General features: G+C 35.9%; 1 protein-coding gene across 16 annotated transcripts in view; it reads left to right on the top strand.

Moving 5' to 3' along the window:
- Positions 1-24,255, top strand: part of PDCD10 (programmed cell death 10) — a 41,546-nt gene that overhangs the window by 13,915 nt on the left and 3,376 nt on the right. For 8 of the 16 annotated variants that reach the window (XM_014846446.3, XM_014846442.3, XM_014846444.3 and 5 more), the window contains 6 exons: positions 3,497-3,707; positions 11,933-11,986; positions 16,452-16,569; positions 17,731-17,857; positions 23,712-23,790; positions 24,082-24,164. In XM_014846446.3, coding sequence (XP_014701932.1) covers positions 3,612-3,707; positions 11,933-11,986; positions 16,452-16,569; positions 17,731-17,857; positions 23,712-23,790; positions 24,082-24,164 — 557 coding nt within the window. In that variant the 5' untranslated portion in view covers positions 3,497-3,611. The remainder of the gene's footprint in view (positions 1-3,496; positions 3,708-11,932; positions 11,987-16,451; positions 16,570-17,730; positions 17,858-23,711; positions 23,791-24,081; positions 24,165-24,255) is intronic. The other 8 variants (XM_014846445.3, XM_070509543.1, XM_070509542.1 and 5 more) reach the window with 1 other exon arrangement.

Here is a 24,255-nt window from a genome sequence, read left to right on the forward strand (position 1 = left end):
TCCCAAAAACTGCATATATCAGTTCCAAGACTTCCGTTTGTCCACTCATTTTATTTGTGAGTAAATTGCTTTGGCTCTAGAGTTATCTCGTGCCCCAGATGGAGTAGAGTGAGGCTGTTTCAGGAAATGCTGATTCTGAGCCTTGAGATATGCTGCCTGACTCTTTGAACGAACAGACTCCTGTTGGTTGGTTGTGCAGGACGGAGCAGAAACTCCTATGACAAAGAGTTGGCAGTAGAATGACCAAGAACCTATTTTTGTTGCCGCCTCTTTCTAAACAAATAATAATCGTCTTAAGCCCAGGAAGATATTTGAAGCTAATTCATCTTGTGTTAGAAATTAGCAGTGCTATTTTGAACTTTCAAGGAAATAAGGGGAAAAGTATAAATAACAAGGTTGTTTATATTCTGTTTGTTTTGGTATCCCCATATCTCAGTGGGTATTCTGAAGAAAAATTTGTTTAAATAAGAGTATACCTTTTTCTAAGTTATTAGGATCTGTAGTTCTGGTTCTTGTTTTTTTAAAATTCTGTGGATGCTAACTGCTCAAGAAACAAGGCTTACTTTGAAATGAAAACTTTTCCTCAAAGCAGCACGTTTGAAATGGGAAGCAAAGTAGTTCTTGCTATGTTACCGCCATACCCACATTAAATTTTTATTATTTATGATTAGCTAGCAGTTGTAATCATGGGCAAGTCCTTTTTAAGACTTTGGCTTCTATTGTACTAGATGGTGGATGAGGTGACTTTTTAAGGCCTTTTCAGATTTGGGATTTGGAGTCAGTAATCTTCAGTTGGCTACGCATGCATGATCAGCACTCACCCCAGAAACCAGTATTGCTTAGAGGGCTGAAACTTTGTTAATATGCTGCCTGGCTGCTCAGGGCCTGGCCACACCCATCCTGAAAGGAAGGAACCTTCTTCAAGGGGCAGGGCCTCAGCCCTTGCTCAGCTCAACTGACCCTTGCTCTTTAGGTAGCAGAGTAATTGCAGGTTGTCCTTTGACATTCATAGGCCATTTGGTAATCTACTTTTCCACTTAGAAATAAGTTGTGAATACCTTTTTATAATAAGCTTGGAACAGAGAAGAGCTGAAATGCAATGATACTAGTCAAAATAAAAATGATGGACAGTGGATGCACAGTATAGAGAGTAATAGCATTGGTATCAATGGAAAAAGCAAGTGAGAAATAGAAGAAAACGGGCCAACAGCGGAACTTAAAGACTATTTCATTGGGTGACAGAAAAAAAAATCATTTGTTTATTTCATAAATGTTTATTCATTACCTATACAGTATTAGGCCTGGTACTAAATACAGAGCAGTGAACAAGACAATCTCTGACCTCATGGAGCTGTGGAAGGAAAGGAATGAACAGTTGTGATTATCACACAAGGGAGAAGTCAGGATGCTGTACTGCTGTGGCAGAACTGGAGCAGAGAGCAAGCATCACAAAAACCAGGTGTTTCAAAGAGAGAAGGTGGTTTTAAATGCTCCCAAGCATGGACAACAACTTAAAAAAAAGCTATTTGATTTCCTGACAAGGTCAAGACTTGACGCTCAACGAGTATGCTGAAAAAGGAGCAGCAGGGCCACAATTGATATTTACCTACTTCCTCTTGCTCACTATTCAGGTCCTGTTGATCTCATATAGATATACTAGGTCTTTTAAGTTTTCTCTGCCTTTAACTTCTGTTCCTGCATTCTATCCTTAAGCTAGGACCAAAGCCATCTACTTAAATCAATGGTCTGAATGGGTAGTGGTCCTATAGGGTAAAATTGAGGAATTGGCCTTTTTGTTGTTGTTTATGAAGTCCAGGAGCAGATTGCAGCTCAGAAACGGAAAACTTTCCGTTTTTAGAACTGCCAGAAATGGGACTAAATGATTTCAGTAGGTGTTGAGTTCCCTTCACTGGTTATCATATGGAAGGGATTGTAAGCATTTCTCAAATGGGACAGGTTATTGGAGCTTTGTGAAGCTGTAAGTACTCCAGACCTTTGATTGTATCTTTCAGACTGCTTAGATCTTCCACAATTGGGCCCAGATACATTTTTTTTTCTTTTTTGAGGAAGATTAGCCCTGGGCTAACATCTGCCACCAATCCTCCCTTTTTTGCTGAGGAAGACTGGCCCTGAGCTAACATCCATTCCCATCTTCCTCTCCTTTATATGTGGGACATCTGCCATGGCATGGCATCACAAGCCATGTGTAGGTTTGTACCCGGGATCTGAACTGGTGAACCCTGGGCTGCCAAAGTGGAACATGTGAACTTAACCGCTGTGCCACCAGGCTGGCCCCAGGCCCAGATACATTTTTAATGATTAGGACTACATGTTATTCAAGCTCCACTGCATCTTGCATGTAATAAGTGCTTAGCATGCATTTATTCGGTGAAGGAATACCTTCTGGGGATTTTCTTGGGTAGATAAGCTGGGTTCTTTGCTTCTACTTCATTTGGTTTTCAATGTGTAAGTGTCATCTGGATTCAGAGGACTGGGATCAAATCTTGGGCCTCTGCACGTGTGATCTTGGGCAAGTTATTTATCATCTCCGAGCCTACATTTTCATCTGTAAAATTAAAATGACAGTCTAAATTAAGTTAATCATGAGGACTAAATGCATGTGAAAAATGTTTTATAATCTGAAAATGCTTCACAAATGGTAGAAATTATTCAAAAATTGATGGCGTTTTTACATTTATTAATACATATTGTTTAATATATAGCTATGGCACTACTGTTATTCCTTCACTTTATAATTAGGTTCATTTTTTAGCCTAGCAGAGGAAATAAATGCAGTTGATTTCTGTAAAAACCAACACATTTCCTCAACTCCTCAAGGCAAAATTTCTCTACTTAATTTTTGTGTCAGATTTGGACAAAGATTCAAAAAGTACCACTGTTAAAATTAAGTAACATAATTTTTTCCCAAGTAGACCACACTTGGTAGAATTTTCCTGGTTTTAAGATTTGTCTTAAAACTTTGGTGCTTGCTATGTTTTTGTTGTTATTTTTAGGTAACAAAAGTCAATGAACAATTAGCAAAAAGATTTTAATGAAAATGTTAAACATCTTAATTCTTTAATTTGGTTTTCTCTATACTTATTTATAATACATTTCATAGTTTTCATTTTATATTACATATAAATGCTTTAAGTATGCTTCTTGATACTTTTTCTTAGGTTGTATATGATGGAATTAGATACATCATTAATCTGTGGTGCTCCATGAGACCACTGTGTTCAGGCTGGGTGGGTTCGTGAGTCACTGCTTTGTGAAGTAGTACCTAATGAGGGAGATTAGCTGTAAGAAAGGGCAATTCTTGAGTCTGAAGAGGAAAAGAGAGATGTCTCGCTGACCAGGGTTACCTTCACAAGTAAGATATATTAACAAATTAGCTTGTTGTAAGATAGGGACCCTACTTTGGAAAAGAAAATTATTTGCATTTGTAGTTTCCCTTTAATAATGGTAAATCTCTGATTTCTTCCCCTTTAACCAGGTCAGTATATGTTTTGTGCCCTATTCTTTTATCACAAAAAAGCGAGGAAATACTGCGGTGAATGAAGATTCCTCTGCATTTTAGCACTGCTTTTTCTTCTGTAGTTGGCTTTTGAATGAGGATGACAATGGAAGAGATGAAGAATGAAGCTGAGACCACTTCCATGGTTTCTATGCCCCTCTATGCAGTCATGTATCCTGTGTTTAATGAGGTAAGTGGGTAAACATTTTCTCATGATCTCTGCAATTCTTAATGCCTGCCTCATTGATTCATGTTTGTTCCTTCATATAACAAATATTTATAAATGAACTTCATCTCGTATTAGGCATTGTGCCAGGCCTGGACATAAAACAGTGGGAAGAAAACCCAGATACATTGCTCTCCCTCTGGAGGTTTCACTATAGAGGAAGAGAGAGACATTGAACACAAGAATACAAGTAATTATATAGATGAAAAATTGTGATAAGTGCAATGAAGATAAAAAATTACTGTGTTAAATAAAATAGCAAGTGGGGCCTAGTTTATGAGTCAGGACAGCCCTTACTGAAGATAAGACATATATACTAAGATCTGAAAGAGATAAATAAAAGCTAGACAGTTGAAGAGCTGGTGATAAGCACATTTTAGGTGGCCAGAAGAATAGGATAAAAATATTGTGAGTAAGAGTCAGTAGCAACAAAACATATTTTGACTGATAAATGGAAGATAGCATTGCTTTAGTATCTGGAGAAGATATAGTTGCTTTTTAATTTGAGGAATTTTCTAGGACTTAGTTCTATCAATACATTTTTGTTTTTTCTTATAATATTAATATGCTAAGGTGTGTAGAGAATTCTAGAGCTGGGATTTCCTTAGAGATAATTTAATCACTTCCCTCCTTTTAATGGTGAATTGAGGTCCTGATACATGAAATCATTTTTCTGAAATTACTTAGGATGAAAATCTAGGACTCCAAATTCAGTGGCTTTAGCCTTTTTGTCTATTTAATTAGGTTTTTTTCTTTTTTGCCATTTTATTAATCTAACTAATTATAAAGCTATCAACACCATTAACCTTATTGTTACTGTAGCCTGAAAGCCCTCACCATTTCCAATGATTTTTTCTCCCTTTTATAAAATATTTATATTAGAGCAATATTCTGGGTTTCAAAACCATTTCGTTGTTAGGTTTAATAATATTGTATTTGATGTATTTTATGGTCCTAAGTCTTGGAGACAGTAGAGGGTGATGCATTTTCTTCAACTTGAAAACCACAGACTTAGTTGCCATTTCAAGCATGCATTTTGGAATGTCAGACACTATCAAATAGCGTTAGATTCAGTGACCATAAAAGAAAACTCAAAACAGTGACTTGGGTAAAAGTTTATTTCTCTTACATAAAAAATTCTGAAGGTAAGTGGTCCAGGGCTGGTAGTAGTATGGCTCAATATCATCAGAACTCAGGGTCCTATCTGCTGCATTATCAGGGTCACTTCATGTGGCATGGTTGCTGAAGCTCCATCCATTGTGTCCTAAATTGTTGTCTGGAAGGGACAAAAAAATGGAGCTGGGGTGGAGTGTCACTTCCAGCTGCTTCAGCTTCCTTACGTTAACCTTTTTGAAAGTCTACAGAAGACTTCCGTTTACATCTCATTGGCAAGAACGTAGAGTTATGACTGCACCTAGCTGCAGAGAAGCTTGGGAAATTTAGAATTTTTGTTACTAAAGTGGAAGCAGGTGGGTGGCATCTTTTGAAAAACCTTCCCTATTATAGTGCTACCATGCTAGCATTGGAGGCACTCTATTAGCAATGGTTATACCCATCTCTGGCAGCTGTAGCCAGCACTCCAGTAATTAATTCCACCATTTTGTTCTAATACTTTACGTAATCATTGCAAGACTACAGTTATTGTTGGAAGCAAGTGCTTCAGTTTTTTTTGGTCAATATATACAAAATGCCAGCCATTTTTTTGCTGAGTGCTCTGCTAGTGTCTGGAGATGCAGAGAAGAAACAGGCAAGATACTTCTTCTCAAGAAGCTTAGGGAACACACACGTTTAAGCAGATAAAATTATCCTTGTACCAGCTGTGAGGTAAGGAGACAGTTACTGAAAACTAGAGGAACCCATCTTGATGATTGGTGTCAGCACTTCTCAGGTCCCTCAGGAACCATGGTGACAGTTGCACCCAGAGGTGCTCCCTCTTTTCATGTCTATAGCTAACTCTCTAGGCTATTGGGCCAAGTTGTTTGGGGGCATATTCCATCTTTCTCTGGTATTTTCAGTGTTTCCCTGAAGGGAGGGCAGTTTATATTGCAGAGCTTCAGTTTGGTCCTTCAGTTAAGGAAGAGGAATGAGAGCAGCTTCTTGTCAGCAGTTTGAGTGACCTTTTTCTGTGTATGGAAAACAGATTTTATTTGAATCTTGACTTTGGAAAACAGTTATATAAGATGTGGGATTCTGATCAAGTGAACTGTGGGGATTAATACTGATAGACCTTTCCTAATTTATTCACATGTAAGAAAAATTAACCTGAAAGAAAAAGAAATGGCTGTGAACGGACTAGTAAATTTCTTCTAGAAATAAAGGCAGTGATTCTCTCCAGATGAGATCTGAAAACATAGGTAGGTTAATGAGCCCAGAATTAGAACATGTTGCCAAATGATTCATAGTTGGTTCAAGAACTAATTGTTAGAAGTGAAATTTGAAAATAAAATAGCTGGATGTGGCAGACTGAGAGGTGCTATGTCAAATTGTCAGTCTGATTCTCAAATTGAATTTACTGATCTGACATCATGGTATCAAGCTTTTGTTGAACCATTTCTGTCACGTCTTTAAAAATGAGTGTTCAAAGATAACAAGCCTTTAGGAATAGTAGTGGTAGTAGGTCTCCTCTTTGATAGAGACGAAATCTGGGAACCTGATTTAGGCATGGAGTAAAATAATTATTGTGCCTTCAAATGCGGTGTTTGGTTAAAAAGAATAACATACTAGCATTATTCTCTGACATTCCAGTGTATTAATGTAACGTCTTAAATAAGATACGTAACCAGTTAAACATTAATATTTAAGTATAGTTCAAACATGGATTCTTCTATAAATCTACTAATGGGGAAATTAGAGCTTAGTTTGGCTCTGTTTTTCTGTGCTATGCAGATTTAAAGATAAAATGGTTGTCAAATTAATCTTACAGAAAATAGCGCCACAGGATGGTTGACCATTGTACTCTGAAGCTAAATGATTTACTAAATTTTGTCCATAATATATTGTAAGAGTTAAAAAGCTTATGCATTCTCACCTTAATATTACGTCTGTAATAGTAACAGTGGTAGTCTAGAAGTCATCTAGTCGAACAGATTTTTAGGTAGTAGGACATCTTTACACCTGGGGAAATTTTAGTACTGTTACTCTAGCTCACACGGCAAAGTTATTTATGGCATTCTGGGAGCTTGATGCTTGCTAAACTTAATGAAGCTATGCCAAGACAGCTGAGAAGGAGTAGGATTCTTGTTTAATCAGCTGCGCAGAGTTCAGAGTCCAAGTATATTGCATGTGTTGTAAATGTACTGTGAAATAGGTCTCCTGGTTGCACTGTGGAATGAGTTTATAGAAACCTCATGTCAAGTCTTAGATCAGCTTCTCATGTACTGTATTATTTTTTACTGATTCTTTGTATATGGAGGAGTAGAGCCGTATGGTTCACTTCTTTATTCCAGGAAAAGATATACCATGTATCTTCTATTCCTATGACTTTTTAGAGGAGTTGTTTTAAAGTGAAATATAATTTCTAAAGAAACTTGTATTTTGAGACAGAAATAAACAGTTCTGCAACCGAGTATGAGTTTTACATCACTGGAGGTTTATATGCTTGTTTGTTAGTAAATCACACAAAAACGGTACTTCTGAAGAAGTAATTAGTATCATTCTATTCAGAAGCATCCGAAGCAGCTGTTTCTGCCAACTCTCAGCAGAATATGCAACTCTTAATTTTTCCCAGGAAGCAAATGAAACCTGGGAATACTTCTTCAACTTTACCTACCCACCTATACTTTTCAGTCCTATTGAAAAAAAAATCAAACTCCAAATTTTGAGCATAATAAACATACTTCCCACAATGAAGGCATGGGTTTCACCTGCAATCCCACCATCCAGAGGCTATCATAGTTAATATTTTGCGTTTAAATTGCTGCTCTGCCACTTACTAGGCTATGTAATCTTAGTTGCCTTATCTGTGAAATGAGGATAACAATAATATACTTAATTGTCACAACTCTGTGAAATAGAGTTAATACATTGTAGTGCTATACAATAGTATAGTAGTATATGTGTATGTATAATATATATATATAATGTCTATCTATAATACGTATAATAGTATCTGTAGTGTAGAATAGTACCAGGCATGTAGTAAGTGTTAGCTGTTATTGTTAAGGAGTCTCTCACTTAGTTTTCTGACAAAATTATAATCATATCCTAGAGTTTTGCATACTTTTAGGCAGTGTTTTAATGCAAAGTGTTTATACTAGGTAGGTGGTTCTGCTTAACCTTTTTTGCAAGGCAGCTGGCAACCCCAGGAACTGATTCTTTTAGAAACATTTATTGAACTTAATATGTACAAAACACAGATGATCGCATTTGCCTTCTCTGCAGCAGCACAAAAGCTAAGAGATGGCCTCTCGATTCCGTCTACTTCTGGCATTTTCTGTTTTTTGACCTGACTCACCTCATTCTCATTTGAATTATTAGAGGTGTATATGGAGTTTTTATTCTCGTGACTTGGCCCAATTTAATTCCTTTTAAAGAATAGTATCAGTAACTTTTGTGGGGGTGGTGAGGGATGTCAGCATGGGGACCTCGTGCCTGACTTGAGGAAGCAAGATTCGTAGACATTCAGAACCAACTAACCTAATTATTTTGACCTTAAAAAAAAAACTGTCAAAAGATTTTATGCAGGACTCTTAGCAACCAAAGGGTTAAATGGATTTCTTTTTTAGATTATTGGTTAAAGAAACTCTTGATACTAGAAAATAACGTATAGTAATGAATTGATACTTCTGGAGGGAACAGTATAAAAAGGAGCTCTCTATGGAATCAAAATTATCTGTAAGCTCTTAAAATATTTTATAAATGATTCAGAGAATTAAATTGGACACATTTGCGGTTAATAGTAAGTGCTCTCAAAAGCTATCAAGCAGTTGTAGGAAGGGTCACAAAACTGCGAGCAGGCAGAACGTGAGGCTGGGGCGAGACCTAATGTTAGGCTCACCCAGCTTATCATTTCCCGCCAAATGTGCTTCAGCCTGCACTTTTCCTTCTCTTTTAGGTGAGATGAGATGTTAGTACCCTTTCCTCTCACTCTGATCTCTTCTTTTCCCTTCTCTTACTGGTGACGTGGGAGTCCTTTACGGTGGAGGCCCAAGGAGTGCCTCTCCTTGTCCCGATATCCGTTAATGCAAAGTGTAATCTTATGTTCCCTCCTCCTTTTCTGGACTCAAAATATGGTGTCTACACTATCAAGTACTACTAAAAACTGATTGTGCTGGCTCTTTAAAGATACCATAGCCAAAGACTGTTATCACAAAAGCTAGAATAATGCCAGACTCTAAAAGTATTGGAAACAAAATAGAAATTCTTTTCTCTTCTAAAATTACATAAGATCATTATGCCCCCATGTGTTACCAACCCTAAAGAAACCCTAGGGGGGTGAACTGCCAAGGACAAGGATTTTACGAGGCCACACTCTTTAAGGACTAGTTCAAATCTCATCTTCATCGAGACTTTGCTTTCTCCCTCAGCTGACAGTAATCCCATCAGTTTCCGTTTGACTGCTTACTTAAATTGAGCCGCTGGGGTTCCAGGACTGCAGTCTATTTCTTTGTATCTCTCACACTGATTTCCTTACACGTGGTAGAAACTCAAGAATTTGTTAGTTCTTAGGTAGTTGAAGGGATTCAGTTCTGGGGTAGACTCGGATCTGGAAATGGTGAGTACAGGGAGGCAGGGTGGCGTTGGTGGCTTGGGCATGGGTGTTGGAGCCAGCAGATCTGGTATGAATACTGGGTCTGTACCTACTAACTGTTTAACCTTGGGTAAATTTATGCAAACTCAGTTTCTTCCTCTGTAAAATGGAGATGATAGCTAGTTACAGATTGATTGTGAACGTTAGAGATACTATGTAAAAATACTCTATATAATAAAAAAGAGGTGCTTACTAAATGGTATCTGTTATTAGGATATTACCAGAACCTGATTTTGTCATGAAAGGTACTAGTAAGATGAACATGATTTTATTATTAAATCATATCACAAGTGAGAGGCCTAAAATAGAAGCACTTTTTAATAGGGAAGATAAAACATGTCTTGCTACCTGAGTATTACAGGCTGAAGTTATAAATAGATTCCAGAACAATTTAGATAAATTTTTGGATGAGAGATTAAGTTCAATTCAGAAAATATGTATGTGCCTATATGCCTGGTAGTTGCTGGGCAAGGTGGATGCCTTAAGAGTACTAAAGCCCAGTGGCTTTATTGCAAGATGTGTGGGCATGTAACGTATCCCCAAATGACTCCCAGCAGAGTTCTGGTGAGGTGCTTCACACCTCAAAGTTTTGATTTATATTAACGTCTGACCTATCTTTCTAACATAGATGTTTGTAAACTTAATCTAGAATTCTAGACGTATTGGTGTCCATCTTGGCTAATTTTATTAGTTCCTCCCTGCCTTTTCTGGGCTTCTCTTACTTGCCTTGACCCTTTCGCATACCAGTCCACGGTACCGAGTGGCTTAATAATGCTGATACTCAAAGGAAGGCACACATGGGACTCAGACCTTTGACTTGTTGAAAGAGGTCGGAGTGTGGGCTACGCCCAAATAAGGAAATGGTTCCTATCAGGGTGGGAACATTGATCCTGTCTGTCTGCGTCTGCCTCCCTTGCACAGCAAGAACTTAGATCAGAAGAACTGTATTGTTATTTTAGTCTTCAGTAGTAGTCATAAAATTAAACAAATTTCCTGGAAGAAGAGAATTTTTCATTTTTGGAAACAAACCTTCATTAAGTTTATAAACTTATGTAGTTGCTTTTTTGCTGTGTTTGTCTACCTGCTCCCCTGGTGTCTCCCATTTTACCTACTAAGACAATGTTAAATTTTACAAGATTTGTAGATGCCAACTTAAATACTAAATTAAATGGTCCATTGTTTATTTTTGGAGATAAATTATTTATCTCGGCAGATTTTGTTCCTTTTGCCTTATACTTAAGGTGAATAACTCGTAGGGAGATAAAGTTCTTGACATTTCTGTCTTGTTTTGAAAATAAGTTGATTTAAAGTGTTGGAGGTTCCATAGATATGTATATGTGTATATATGTCATTTATAAAGGAGAACTTACATTTTCATTGCCTCAAGAGATTGAAAGGAATATTGATTGCATAATGTGATAGATGTTCATAAGCTTTTTGTAGAAATAGTCTACTTGCATAAAAATTAAGAATGGTTACATTGTTTGTGAGCATTTAAAGTTGTCCCAAATAAAAAATATATGCATTGAATTTTATTGAGTTAACTGGCCCAATCCTTAGGGACTAAAGATACCTAAATTTAACTGAAGCTAAGTTATTTGAAGCCTAGCAGTTAATTCTTCAATAAATAGGGTTATTTTTATGAACTTGTTTCCTTTGGCTCATTGAAAAATGAATTTTATAAAGTATCTAATAAGGACGCTTGTCTTTCAAAATTGTAAATCTGACATATTTGATATAAAAATTAAAATCATTTGGGTTGAACTTTTGATTCAGTATTCTAGGTAACCATTTTTTAATCCTGATAAAATAGAGAACAGATATAAGCATCTCTGAAAGCCAGATGACACACAGTCTTCAACTGAGTATCGAACAGATCTTTACTTAATAAGTCCTATTTGCTAATTAATAAAATAGATTAATCTCGGCTTCATCCCTGGCTGAGCGATTGAAAAAGAATTAAAAAGGAATAAGATAGTAAATACAAAGAATTTTAAATAATGAATGTTTTCTTTATGTTGGCCACTTTATATTCAATACACACACACACAATTTGCTATGTATTTGCAACAGAGCATTGAGAGTTAATCTTGAACCTTCCCTGTTTTCAATAATTCAAGTAAATATGTTTATTTTTTTCTATAGGGACTTATATTATTTTGTATTCTGTGCTTATCTTAAATCTACCTTTAAGGTAGAGTGTGTCTTATTTTTTTAAAAAATAAATAACTGATATGCTCACCTTAATTTTTCATGGTTTCTAATGAAAATTTTATATAGCTTGTCTGTTTGAAGAATTATGGTGATTTAGAATCATTAGCGAGTATTTTTGTTAATTGAGTGATGGATTGGTCAGTGTGATTACTACAGAATGGAATATCAGAAATGTGCTTTTTCCCAGAAAATTGATATTAATAATGATTTAAAATTTTTATTGCAGCTAGAACGAGTAAATCTGTCTGCAGCTCAGACGCTGAGAGCAGCTTTCATTAAGGTGAGGCACAAATAATTTATTTTGATGATTAAAATGTATGTTGTATATAAATCTAAATACCATGTGATAATTACCAGTTTATTTCCTTTTAGTGGAAACCTTTTCAGCCATCTTGTGCCTGTTTTAGCCTACTCTGTGAAGCTTACAACACTTCCAAAAAGTGAGCTGGAACAACTGCAGTTCCTTAGTATTCATCTTTTTGTCACTTTGTGCTTTTGAAACTGATTTCTTCAGCGTATTGTCTCTTTAGTTTTAAAGTATCTTTTTGCATTCTTTTTTATTTGACTTGTTAAAACTTGTGAGGTTATAGCTTGAAAAGACGCTCTTCATATTGTTTAACTGTAGAACATAAGTGTAAAACAGTGTTTTTGAGTGGGAAACTTAAGACCTCTTTACGTCAGATTAAGGCTACTTTGAGAATATACAGCGAAGTCATTTAGAATGAATTTTTTCGTTGTCTAGACCTGAGGTATTCAGTCGATAATCATTAGCCACATGTTGCTGTTGAGCACTTAAAATATGGCTAGTTTGAGTTGAGTTGTACTCCAAGTATAAAGTACACACCAAATTTGGAAGACTTAGTACAAGCAAAAGTATGCACAGTAAGTCAGTAATAGGTATTTTATATTGGTTACATGTTAAAGATAATATTTTGGATGTGCTCATAAAATAATTTGTGTTTTTTTTTTTTTTTTTTTACTTTTTGAATGTGGCTACTAGAAAATTTGAAATTACATAGGCTGATATTTTGTATAAAACTTTATCCATCCCGTGTCATCCCATCCCCTGTTCCCCCAAAATACATATCAGGATGCCTAAAACTTTAATTTTCGTTTTGTTTGTTTGCTCCCATCAATAGCTAAAACAATTTGTATTTCAGGTAAAGTATTTTAATGTTTAAATGTAGAATAAATTTATGGTTGAGTTTCATTGGAGTTGAAGCTATAAATCTATCCAGCTTGATTTCTTTTTATGGCAAAGATTAGTTTACTGATACCACTCTTAACTGGTAGCATAGATAACGTCACTAGACAGTTCTCTTATCTCACCACACGAAATTATATTCTATATGTCAGATTAGAGCTATTTTGATGTGTTTGATACTCTAAAACACAGTGCCTGTATATCCATACATGCTACCTTCATTAAAATACATCCTTCCAAATCACTGGGTTCATGAAGAGAATCAACAAAGCAACACCATAATCAGATTTTTTTTCTTTCCTTCTTTGAGCATCAGTGTGGTGTGGGGTCATGAGAGGCATGATAGGAACTATTTTAAGCATCTTTGTGGCCAAAGAAGGAAAAGTGACCTGTTGCACAATGTACTATCAGTAAGACAAAAGTCAGTTTTTTAGCTTTCCTGATACCCAGAAGAGAGAGAAATAACTTCTGGGTGTCCTCATAAAGGGGACCCTATCTGAAGCAGTAGATGGTATAGTCAGTGATATTCATAAAAGAGAGAAAATAATGAATTTTGTGAAGCTTTTTCTTGGAATATCTTCATATGTAAGCTGATGTTTTAACACTAGAGTACAATTAAAAAGAAAACTGTGTGTTTAAAGTATGTGGCCAGGAGACCTGGTTTGATATGTAGATAAATTTTATTATCCATGGCACTGATTGTTAATTGGGGATACTGAAAGTTATTTTTGAGGAAGGCATATTAGTCAATTTTGCATTGATTTATTCTTATCATATTTAATTGGTTAAATTTCAAGTGAAATTAAAGGAGGGAATGCAATAAAAAGATGAAGATTTTTGTATGGTTTAAATTTTAACATATTTGGAATAGATTGAAAAACCTCACCCAGCCATATATCCATATATATTCATACATATCCATATTTCTAGTTCTTGCTCCACAAGAACAGTGATATTTATCAAGCTTTAATATCTCTTTTGGTTATTTAGAGAAAAAGGATTAAAATACTCTTTTTCCAAGATAAAATAATACTAATGAATATTATCTTTCTGGGTATCTGGTCTGCTGTCGATTCCTTCCCCCCGGGAGGTTCTGATAGGTTGTGTTGTGGGGAGTCACTGATCCACAGACTGGATGTTACCATCCTCGGGGAGAGTTTTCTCTCACAGCTGGATTCTTCGTAAACATTGGACACCCAAAGAGTTCAAGGTTTTGTTCTAGGGAAAACCTGGAGGTACAGATAGTTAAGGCTCTGATTTAAGGGCAGATCTATTTATTTTGTCCATCAGAGTTACTGGGTAAATTTAAGGCATTTACAATAAAAAGTAGCTTAACTAGGACCTCAGCCAGAAGATACTAAGAATAGTGTTCCCAAATGTGTGCACACTGTGGCCCCACAGCAAACTCAGAGGGGTGTCATGAGATATTTTAAAATTTTGATGGAACACTCTGATACTCAACATCTGGTTGAGAACTACCAGCTTGAGGTAGTTTGCAGTTTCAACATATTAGATTGGGCTGTATTCCTCTCAATGATGTCATATTTTTGTGAAACTGAACTTTTGGCTGTCACTGTGATAAAAAGCAAGTACCACAAGAAAATCAATGTACAATAGGAAATGAGGGTGGAAGGGTCCAGTCTAATTCCAACATTTGAGAAATTGTGCAGTGTTCAACAGGTACGTACATCTCATTAATATAAGTAATCATGGCTATTTAATAATGAAATAAAATATTTTTCTTTCAATTTATGTATTTTTTAAAGACTACTAGGTTGTTCAGACATAAGTACTTATTAAGTTGTTTGAACCTAACTACTTAATACATAGCACTGTTAGGTATTTCCTTTGGCAATGAGAACACTGTGAACTGAGAAAGGTAGGGACCTCTGTGAGATGTCTGGAATGCTCCAGCTTTGACGTTTTGGGGCACCAGACCAACTTGGTATTAAAATCTTTGTTCTCAGGCTTTCAGCACTTTATTTTAACTTAATCAGAGAGATAGTATTTCTCTGCTGGCATTCTCTGGAAGCACATAGAGAATGTTCCCCTGCTTCCTAAGATGATGTGTTGTGTAGGTAGATTTAATGCTACTTAGGGAAGATAAACCACTGTTACCAAATACTGGCTTATTTAAATAGTGTATTATATGTAATTTTGTGGCAGTTCACCAAATTGATAATGTTGACAGCATCTTAAGCGGTACTTGTACAACTGTTCTTTTAAAGGGAACTCTTATTGTTGTAAAATTAGATTCTATCTTAAATATATTCATCGAAGGAAAAATCAAAACAGGTTACAAAAGAAATGGAATTCAGTAGGACACACTTTATTGTTATTAATCATCTATCAAGATGAGTTCCCTTGATAGCATTTGACAGCAGTTAAAATGATCCCAGAATTGAGATAAATGTGTATATTTTCTTTTCCCATTTCATTTGACAACCTTTGAGTTTTTGATATTTGAAATCTAATGAGAAACAAGATGTTAGAATGCAAAGAGCAATAGGAACAGAAAAGAGCTGGATCTGCAGTGATGCCAGAATGGAATTGAAAAGGCAGAGGTTAAATGTGCTTGACACAGAAGGAAGCAAAAGGATTGCCATCTGATTAAGATCATAAATTGTACTTCTGTTTGCTCTTTAATATCAGGGCAAAGAACATAGGAAATCATCAGCATAATGATTGAAATTGGCAGGCTTCCTAAAAGAAGCAAACCTAGAATGTGTTTACAAACTTTAAGAAAATAAGAAAGTGAGAAAGAATTACTGGGGAAAATCGAAACCTGAAAATTAACTTTGGTAAACTCAAAACTCGATATGTTCAGTCTTGAAATGACTAGAAGATTTTAGTGCCCTAGGGAGTGTAAGTAACAGAACCAATGGAAACTCATTAGTGAAACAAGCTCAGGAGGTAGTAAAAGGATTAATGATGTTCTGAAAACTAGTGAAGGAAATATTCTTGCTACAGAAATAAAATAGGAAATGAGAATCGTTGTGTGGGAAAATAGTTAAGAGATTATATAGCTTCATTAAAACCTGCAAAGAAATCCTGTTTTTTGGTTTTGTTTTTGTTTCTCCTGATGTTCTGTTAATATAAATGCAAAGAATCTGCAAAATACTGGTGAGATGAGTTATTGCTTGATCCTCAAATTGAAATATTAGCTAATAAAAAACAGCTAAAAATCCTCAGTGTATTTAAACTACTGAACAGCGTAATTGATGGATTACCAAAAGTACATATAATCTTTATTTCTATCTTTGTTATTAGTTTGATTGCAAGAGAGTGTAGAGGAGAATTAGGAAACGTTAAGTACTTTATATTCAAATGGAAAATGAGACCATGGCTGTAATAAGAAGTTACTGATGCACAGGCTCTAACAGAACATAAGTGAGTGCCGTCACGACACCTGTACAAAGACCTCTGCTGTTAGAAATTGAAGAGATTAAGACATTCTTAACAGGTTCTGAACAAAGAAGTTTTGGCTTTAAAATGCTGATTTAGTTTCCGTATTTCAAAACTAGCTTTCTCTTTCTTATAGGCTGAAAAAGAAAATCCAGGACTCACACAAGACATCATTATGAAAATTTTAGAGAAAAAAAGTGTAGAAGTTAACTTCACAGAGTCACTTCTTCGAATGGCAGCTGATGATGTAGAAGGTAATCAGAGAGAGTCTCATTTATTTTCTTGTTGTTGAAAAGCACTTCCTCCAAATCTTTATTGTTTGACCAAAGAGCTTTCCTCCTTCCCCTCCTTCCCTCTCCTGCTTCTCGTCCTCTCCTTCCTTCTTATTGTTATGATAGTGGGGAAGAAAATCTATATAAAATAGAAGAGTAGTTCTTGCTATTTTATGTTGACTTTATGCAAATAGCAGTTTGAAAGTAATGAGTTTTTTTTTTTAACTTTAGTATAGCATATTTTTTTTGAAGCACAGATTTGAGAGAACAATGCAATAACCATCCATTTGGCTCCTTTTCCCATTTTTTGCTTTTTTAAATAATCAGAACTGGTTCACTTAAATTTGGTGGCTACTTTCCCTCTAATCAGGAAGACATGGAAATATAATTTCCTATGTTGATTGAAGGAGAACAAAAGTAGGTCTTTTAACTGATTCCATAACTTATAAGAAAGTCTGCCTCATTATTCTAGACCTGAGCATTTGCAGCCTGTTAGGCCGCATTATATGGATGAATTGGTGGTTGTAATGTTTACAGGCCTACAGTGAATCTGGTAGGAAACTTTTTGCCTCTGCCAGGTCTGATGAACGTCCTTTTCAAAGTTGCTCTTCTGTGGTCCCCACCTTTGTGTTGGATTTATAGTGGTGTTTTTGTTTTTAAGTTAGATTTCAAGAATATGTTGAAGATTTTATTAGGTTGTTTGGGGTTTTGATGTAATGAGCCATTGTATATTCAATCCAGAGGTTTTATTAAACTCATCTTCCCCATTGGCAGCTACATCTTGCCATTGTATTTCTTACAAATGTCATTGCTTACTTTAAGGTTTCCTTGCAAAATTTAGCTTCAGAGGCCTGATAAACCTCCCTTTTTAATTTTACTTATTTATATTTTTTAAGATTTCATGGGATTTCCATTTACCGCAAATTGAAAATGTTTACTCTTTCATCTTCTAATATTTTACTTGGAGAGAGCCTTAACATTCTTACTGGACTAGGGTGAGCTCATGAATTCTGCTTTGCAACCTTGTCTTTCCTAATTATCTGGCCTGTCTCCCTACCACCCTCTTCACTAACATTGGGAATTTGTAGACCTGAATTTGGTAGGGAATTGCCTGATGCTTTTTATATGTATTTATTTTATCAGAGTATATGATTGAACGACCAGAGCCAGAATTCCAGGACCTGAACGAGAAGGCACGAGCACTTAAACAAATTCTCAGTAAGATCCCCGATGAGATCAATGACAGAGTGAGGTTTCTGCAGACAATCAAGTAAGCAACTTTGTGTCTTGGTTCTTTTCTTAAAGGTACTTCAAAGGAACCGCTCATTCTAGATGTAGTTTTTGGTATGACGTTAGTATTAAATTGAAATATTTAATACTAATTTGAAAATTTTCAATGCTACATTTTTATTATTCTAAGCTGTGGCATTTGCCTTCAGAATACAGTAACATTTTTTAGAATGTTTAGTTTAAAAATAGTGAATTAAGTGTACATAAGCTGGAATATAGTTTGAACTATATAAAAAATGGAAAAATGTAAACATCAGATTAAACTGGGTAGAGAAGTTGGATAAATTAGAGATTGATAACAAAGGCTACCAGTTTTGTTTTTATTTCAGAAATTGCATAAGTCATTAGGATAATAAGGTACTCTTGGGCATAAATAGCATTTTCCAATATTGACCATGTTGTGAGCCTCCAAATCCTTGCCTTTGGGATACAGGTTAAAAAAGACTGGGAATGTGCAGGGGCCAGGGGCCTGGCTGGTGAGCAGCATCAAGAAGGGTCATCCTAGAGCCGTTCTCAGACCAGGGGCACTCTCCTCAGGGGTGGGAGGGTGAAGGAAAGAGGGGGACACTCCAAACATAATTTCTAGATGAGTATTTTTATACTAAAGAGGCTGATAATTTTATTCAGACTCAATGGATAGAAAACCCAGAAAGCTGGGAGTAGTTGTAGTGGCACTATCAGTGTACCTTTTGGTGAAACCACAAGTAGAAATTGCTAGAAAGGAAAGATTGATTTAGCACAGGTCTTTCTGGAAGAGGCTGCATCATGCATCGTCTCTTTGAAGAACTTAAGGTGGCTCACTTGAAATAAATTTTAACATTCATCTCTCAGAAATAATATTTTTTGTAATTCACATTGCAAAATGATTTTTCAGCTAGTTGGGGCACCTATTTTGGTATAGAGGGAGGAGTATGTCCCAATTTAGAAAACAATGATTCACGATGGGTACTGAATCCAGCTATCAAGGAGTGATCCTCCTCTTTTTGGTCATCTAATTGAGGACCATAAAGTACGAAAAAGACTTTTCATTGACTATCTAAAATCCATGTCACGGGGGACCAACGCTAAGGTAAACATTTACCTTTATTGGAAAGCCTCAGCTTCCTTGAAACTATTTTTAATATGTGAAGAAGGAAGACAGTCAACTGTGGATTTTTATTTTTAGTTTGGTGTAAAGTAAACATGTTTGGCCCGTAAAAGGATAAATTGTCAGTGATCTCAAACACAGCTGTTTAAACAACTTATTTCTAAAGTTTTCAGATAATTTAATTGTTTTGATTTGTTTTAATAATCATATATTTTTTGATGATTTATGCTATATTTCTATGAAGATTTGACCTTTTAAAAATATTTTCAGCAAATTTTGCTTCTGGTCATTGAAATAGTAGAGGGTTATAGAATGTGTCACCTTAATAATAATAGCAATCACTTATATAGAACTTATGTGCTAAGCGCTTTTTAAAGCACTTTACATATATTAATTTATTACAACGCCCTGTAACAGATGAGGAAATTCAGGCATAAGAAATTAAGTAACTTTCACAAGGTCACAGAGCTAGCAAATTGGTAGAACTTGCTTTGATCCCAAGCAGACTGACTCCAGGGCCTTCTCTGCTGCTTCCCAATCATAGATTCATAGTATTGATCTAATCTAGTGCTTGAAAAAAACATTTCTGCTGTTTGGAAGAAGTGTGATAAAGGACATCTTGTATAGAATCCAGTAGGTAAGAGGGAGAACAGTGTTGTGGTTGAAGCTAGGGTAGAAATGATAGGCCCAGGGCCCTCATCTTGCTGCCCTGACACCCTCTTTTTCCCCTGGGGAGTCCCTGAGGCATCTCTGCTGAACCATTTTGGTTCTGGAGAGATAACAGTTTGAAATTATTAACAGCCACATTTTAATCATAAGGAAGTTGAGGTCAAGAGCTTGAGTCTTGTCCATAGTCATAGACAGAGGCTGATTTAGCCTCTCGTCTCTCATTTATGGTGCAGTAGTAATATTTCAGTTCTGTTTTGTGGAGTGTACTCAGCAAAACTGAACTAAGATAATTGGCCATTAAAATTTATTTCTTAACCATTTTAGGAGGGATAATTTGCCATGGAAAGTTTGTTGATAATATGTATTATTTCTGAGACTAAAATTCAACCGCGTCTGAATTAATGTAGTTGGCTAAGGTGTAATTATTTGTGTCACTGATATATATTGATACATTTCAGTACATATTGTTACCACTGTTAATTGTTTAACAAATTAGTGGATAAAATTGCACTAAAAGAAAAAATGGCTTATTCTTCAGACACAACATACAGTGCAGTTACTATTTTTCCTTAAAATTTTACTTTCTCATATTTAAGGTAGTTAAGGTATATCTCATTTAAGGTATCCTCTTCATTCATTTATTTCAGCAGTATTTTTCAGTAAGCATGTATCAGATGCCTACTACACCAAGTACTGCACCTGATGTTATAGGTTATATTAAAGTAGAACAAAGATTCCTGTAGCTAACAAATATCGAGGTATTTCTGTCTCTGTTAGCAGACCTGGGTTTGAATCTTATTCCGACGTTAGCCCTGTGATCTTGGATAAGTTGCTTAGCTGCTGTGATCTCATTTCTACCTGTGAAGATGAGGGTAATAGTTATGAGAATTGAAAGAAATGGTGCACATGAGTGTCTAGCATACACTCATAGCACATGCTAGCATTGTGAAATAAGGTTTTTTTCCTCTTCTCCATAGAGTTGATTAGGAAGAATGATCCAGCAAACAAATCTTTTAAAAGTACTTTTGATTAATGAATGTTTCTGGCTTATGCAAATACTTTCTAAAATTAATTAATAGCACTTTTCTTTTGGTCTGATACATCCCAGTTAATGGGTTTCTAGTGGAAACTCATGATTTAATAGACCAGGAAGCTATGCATTTATCTGTTTACTCTTTGTAATCTGTATTTGCATATTCATAGGCAAAAATTCACTAGGGTTTGGTTTTCATGATGGCTTCAAAACAGCTTTTCCAGAGGTGTCCAGTCTAGACCAAACTAAACATACAGCATAGGAATTTCTTTCTTTTTAGAGTGTTGGCATAAGCTCATTATATTAATTGGGGTGACACGATTAGAAGCTGTACTATTCCATGCAATTTTTTAATAAGATATATGTTTACATTTCATCTGATACCTGTTGTCCTCTCTTTCAGTGTATACATCTCCCTAAAGTTGCCCCACTATATAGCTGCAGATTTCTAAAATTTCTTCCTGCTATACCCATACTCTATGTCCCTTATCACAGAACTCATTAACACCAGACTCTGCTGCTAATTACACTATGGTTATTTTTCCCTCAAGTTCTCCCCAGTTCCTTATCTGCTTAGTTGTCTGAAATGTTTTTTAGTGCTTGTATCGTCTCTTGTAGGAAACAAACCCTCAGATAGTTACTAATAGAACGTAGCTCCTGTGGTGCAAACCTTGGTGGCATTAGTGAAAACTCTGTTCTGGGTGCATACAGGTGACATAATATTTGACATAAATTGCTGCAGGTTGTTTTAGAGGAGTCCAGGCCTAGGAATAAACAGCCTTCTTCTCTATAAAGCTGTCTGGCAAATAATGGATCAAACCTTAGCTCTAGGCTCTGGGTTTCCAAACAGTGATTTCCAAACTTGGTTCATCAGCAGAATCACCTGGAGAGTTCTTTCCTTTCCTTTTAAAGTAGAGACAGATTCCCAGTATTCATTAGCAGGCCTGGAGTCCTGTCCACTAAACCCTCCCTCTTCTCCCCTGCCCCCCCCTTTTGTTTGTGCTCCCAGGTGAGAGAGTGAGCGACCAGTTTCAGAACTGCTCTTTTGCCCTGTGGAATCCAGCCATTATCACTGCATATAGAACATATGTTCATCTTGTTCATTAGCCCTGAAAGCACATTTTTGTAATCCCCTTTTAGCAGAGTATTAAAGCATACCACTAAGTACAGTTGTATGTAAACAGCTAAGGGATCACTGTGTAATTTGCTCCATTATGTTCTGTTTTAAATAGGCTCATTGTGGATTTGAAGACTTTCATATTCAGAGATTTGACATTGTTTATTTTTTACTTGTTGAAATTGTAATTTTCCTCACATCATAGGATGGTCATAGGATCCTGTTTTATTAAGCTGTGGTGGATCTATGCCCATCATGTCAGTACAGAAGGATTTGACGTGCTGATACCATAAATGAAAGGAACAGTTATATAACTTTAAACTGCTATTCCAGAGGCCAAAAAAGTGAGGGGACAGATGTTATTTCTTTGTAAAATGGATGTCCTGTTTGAACATCTAATGTTTTAATGTTTCAGCCAATGTTTGACATACAGGAGGTAATAAGTGAATGTTTATTGAAATATTTAATTAAAATGTCATTCCTACTTCAGAATAAACTAAAATACTTTTTTATACCAAAATCCTGTATATTTGTTGTTTTTAGAATTTCTAGATGCTTATTTACTAGAAACATGCTGTGAAACAACACACAGAAATCTAGACACTGAGTTTTTTGTTTTTTTCTTTAAATAGTAAAGCTGTAATGTTTTTGGTATGAATTAACTGAAATCTGACATCTGTGGTTAAAATGTCAGTAATAAAAGATTATGTACGGGATGGTCTAGATTTATGTCTTACTAATTCATATCTTCACACTTGCCTTGCATTTGAACAGCAAAAAGTTTTTGTAGCAATTTACAGCTAAGGGAATGGATGTGAAAAAGAGAAGCTTGCCTTAGAGAATGTGAGGCTATTCGAGAATGCAGAATTACCTTAAGTTCACTTTGACAAGAAAAATTGCTATGAAGTTACACATGGAAATTGAAAAGGGCATAGATATAAAAGACAAGAGTTCAGAAAAAGTGGTGCATAGTTAGGAAGAATAGTTAAATGAGAATTATTGATTTCTTCTCTTTTTCCCTTTAGAAAGGGAAGAAGGTGTTGATGCATATATAGTCACAAGATGATTGGTGGAAAGGTTAATGTAGAGGAGGAGTATTTTTTTTTTTTTGAGAAAGATTAGCCCTGAGCTAACTACTGCCAGTCCTCCTCTTTTGCTGAGGAAGCCTGGCCCTGAGCTAACATCCGTGCCCATCTTCCTCTACTTTATATGTGGGACGCCTACCACAGCATGGTGTGCCAAGGGGTGCCATGTCTGCACCGGGGATCTGAACCAGCGAACCCTGGGCCGCCGAGAAACCGAATGTGCGCACTTAACCGCAGCGCCACCGGGCTGGCCCCCTAGAGGAGTATTCTGATACTGTCTCTCTTAGAAATTTAAAATTGTTTTCCAAAGGAAATAGTGACAACAAAGGTTTGGAAGGGGAGGATAGGTGATTGGTTAGAGAGAAAAGCTACATCCAAGGAGGAAACATTTTAAACATCAAAACCTTAGGTATTTAACTTGAAGTGTTGGCAAATACAGAAGTGAGTTAAATATGAATGGTAAAACTTCATATAATTGTTCATGAGATAAAAGTGGAGAATGTGGTAGCTTGAATTCAGCTACGTTAGCCAGAGAAAGGAAAAAATCAAAACTGGAGAAGAGAGGCAGCAAGTAGTTACTTGAGTAAGTAATACTGAATGAAATGTTACTGATTTGGGAAGGTTGATGTTAGTTGTGAAATGTTTGGTCAGCCGTGCAGGAGAAGCCGGGATCCCGGAAGGTCCTGGCTAACACCCCCACTCACGCAGCTAGTCACGTGTCTGTGCTTGACACAGTCTTCGTGTGGTAATTAACAGTGTGATCAGTAACTCCTAAAACTATGTATACAAACTTCTTTCAAGGGTAACTGATTTTAAGAAGATTCTTTTTTTCTTACCCAACAGGGATATAGCTAGTGCAATAAAAGAACTTCTTGATACAGTGAATAATGTCTTCAAGAAATATCAATACCAGAACCGCAGGGTAAGTTTAATAGAAGCCTTACAAGCTGCCGCCCTAGATACTGGTTTACACCGAGTTGTTTTATCGAATTAAATACTCGGACTGTTTCATCATTCGAAATAGTTTTATATCATTTACCACTGAGTTTGTCCTTGAATTTAAATATTCTGTTACATGTGTTTAAGTAAATACTCCTAAAAATGCTTATCTGTGATATAAACGCCATCCTATATTCTGTGTAGTCTCTTGTCTTTGGCTTTTGTGTTATTTCTCTTATCTGGCATTTTTTTCTTATTAATTTGATGTCTGTAGGCACTTGAACACCAAAAGAAAGAATTTGTAAAGTACTCCAAAAGTTTCAGTGATACTCTGAAAACCTATTTTAAAGATGGCAAGTAAGTATTGTCATTTATTATCCTTTTCTTTTCATATTAAATAAATTATGTGGTTTTGTATTATACTAAAACTGTATAAATTAAACCCTTT

Source organism: Equus asinus, chromosome 5 (genome assembly GCF_041296235.1).
Source record: "Equus asinus isolate D_3611 breed Donkey chromosome 5, EquAss-T2T_v2, whole genome shotgun sequence".
NCBI classification, from domain to species: domain Eukaryota; kingdom Metazoa; phylum Chordata; class Mammalia; order Perissodactyla; family Equidae; genus Equus; species Equus asinus.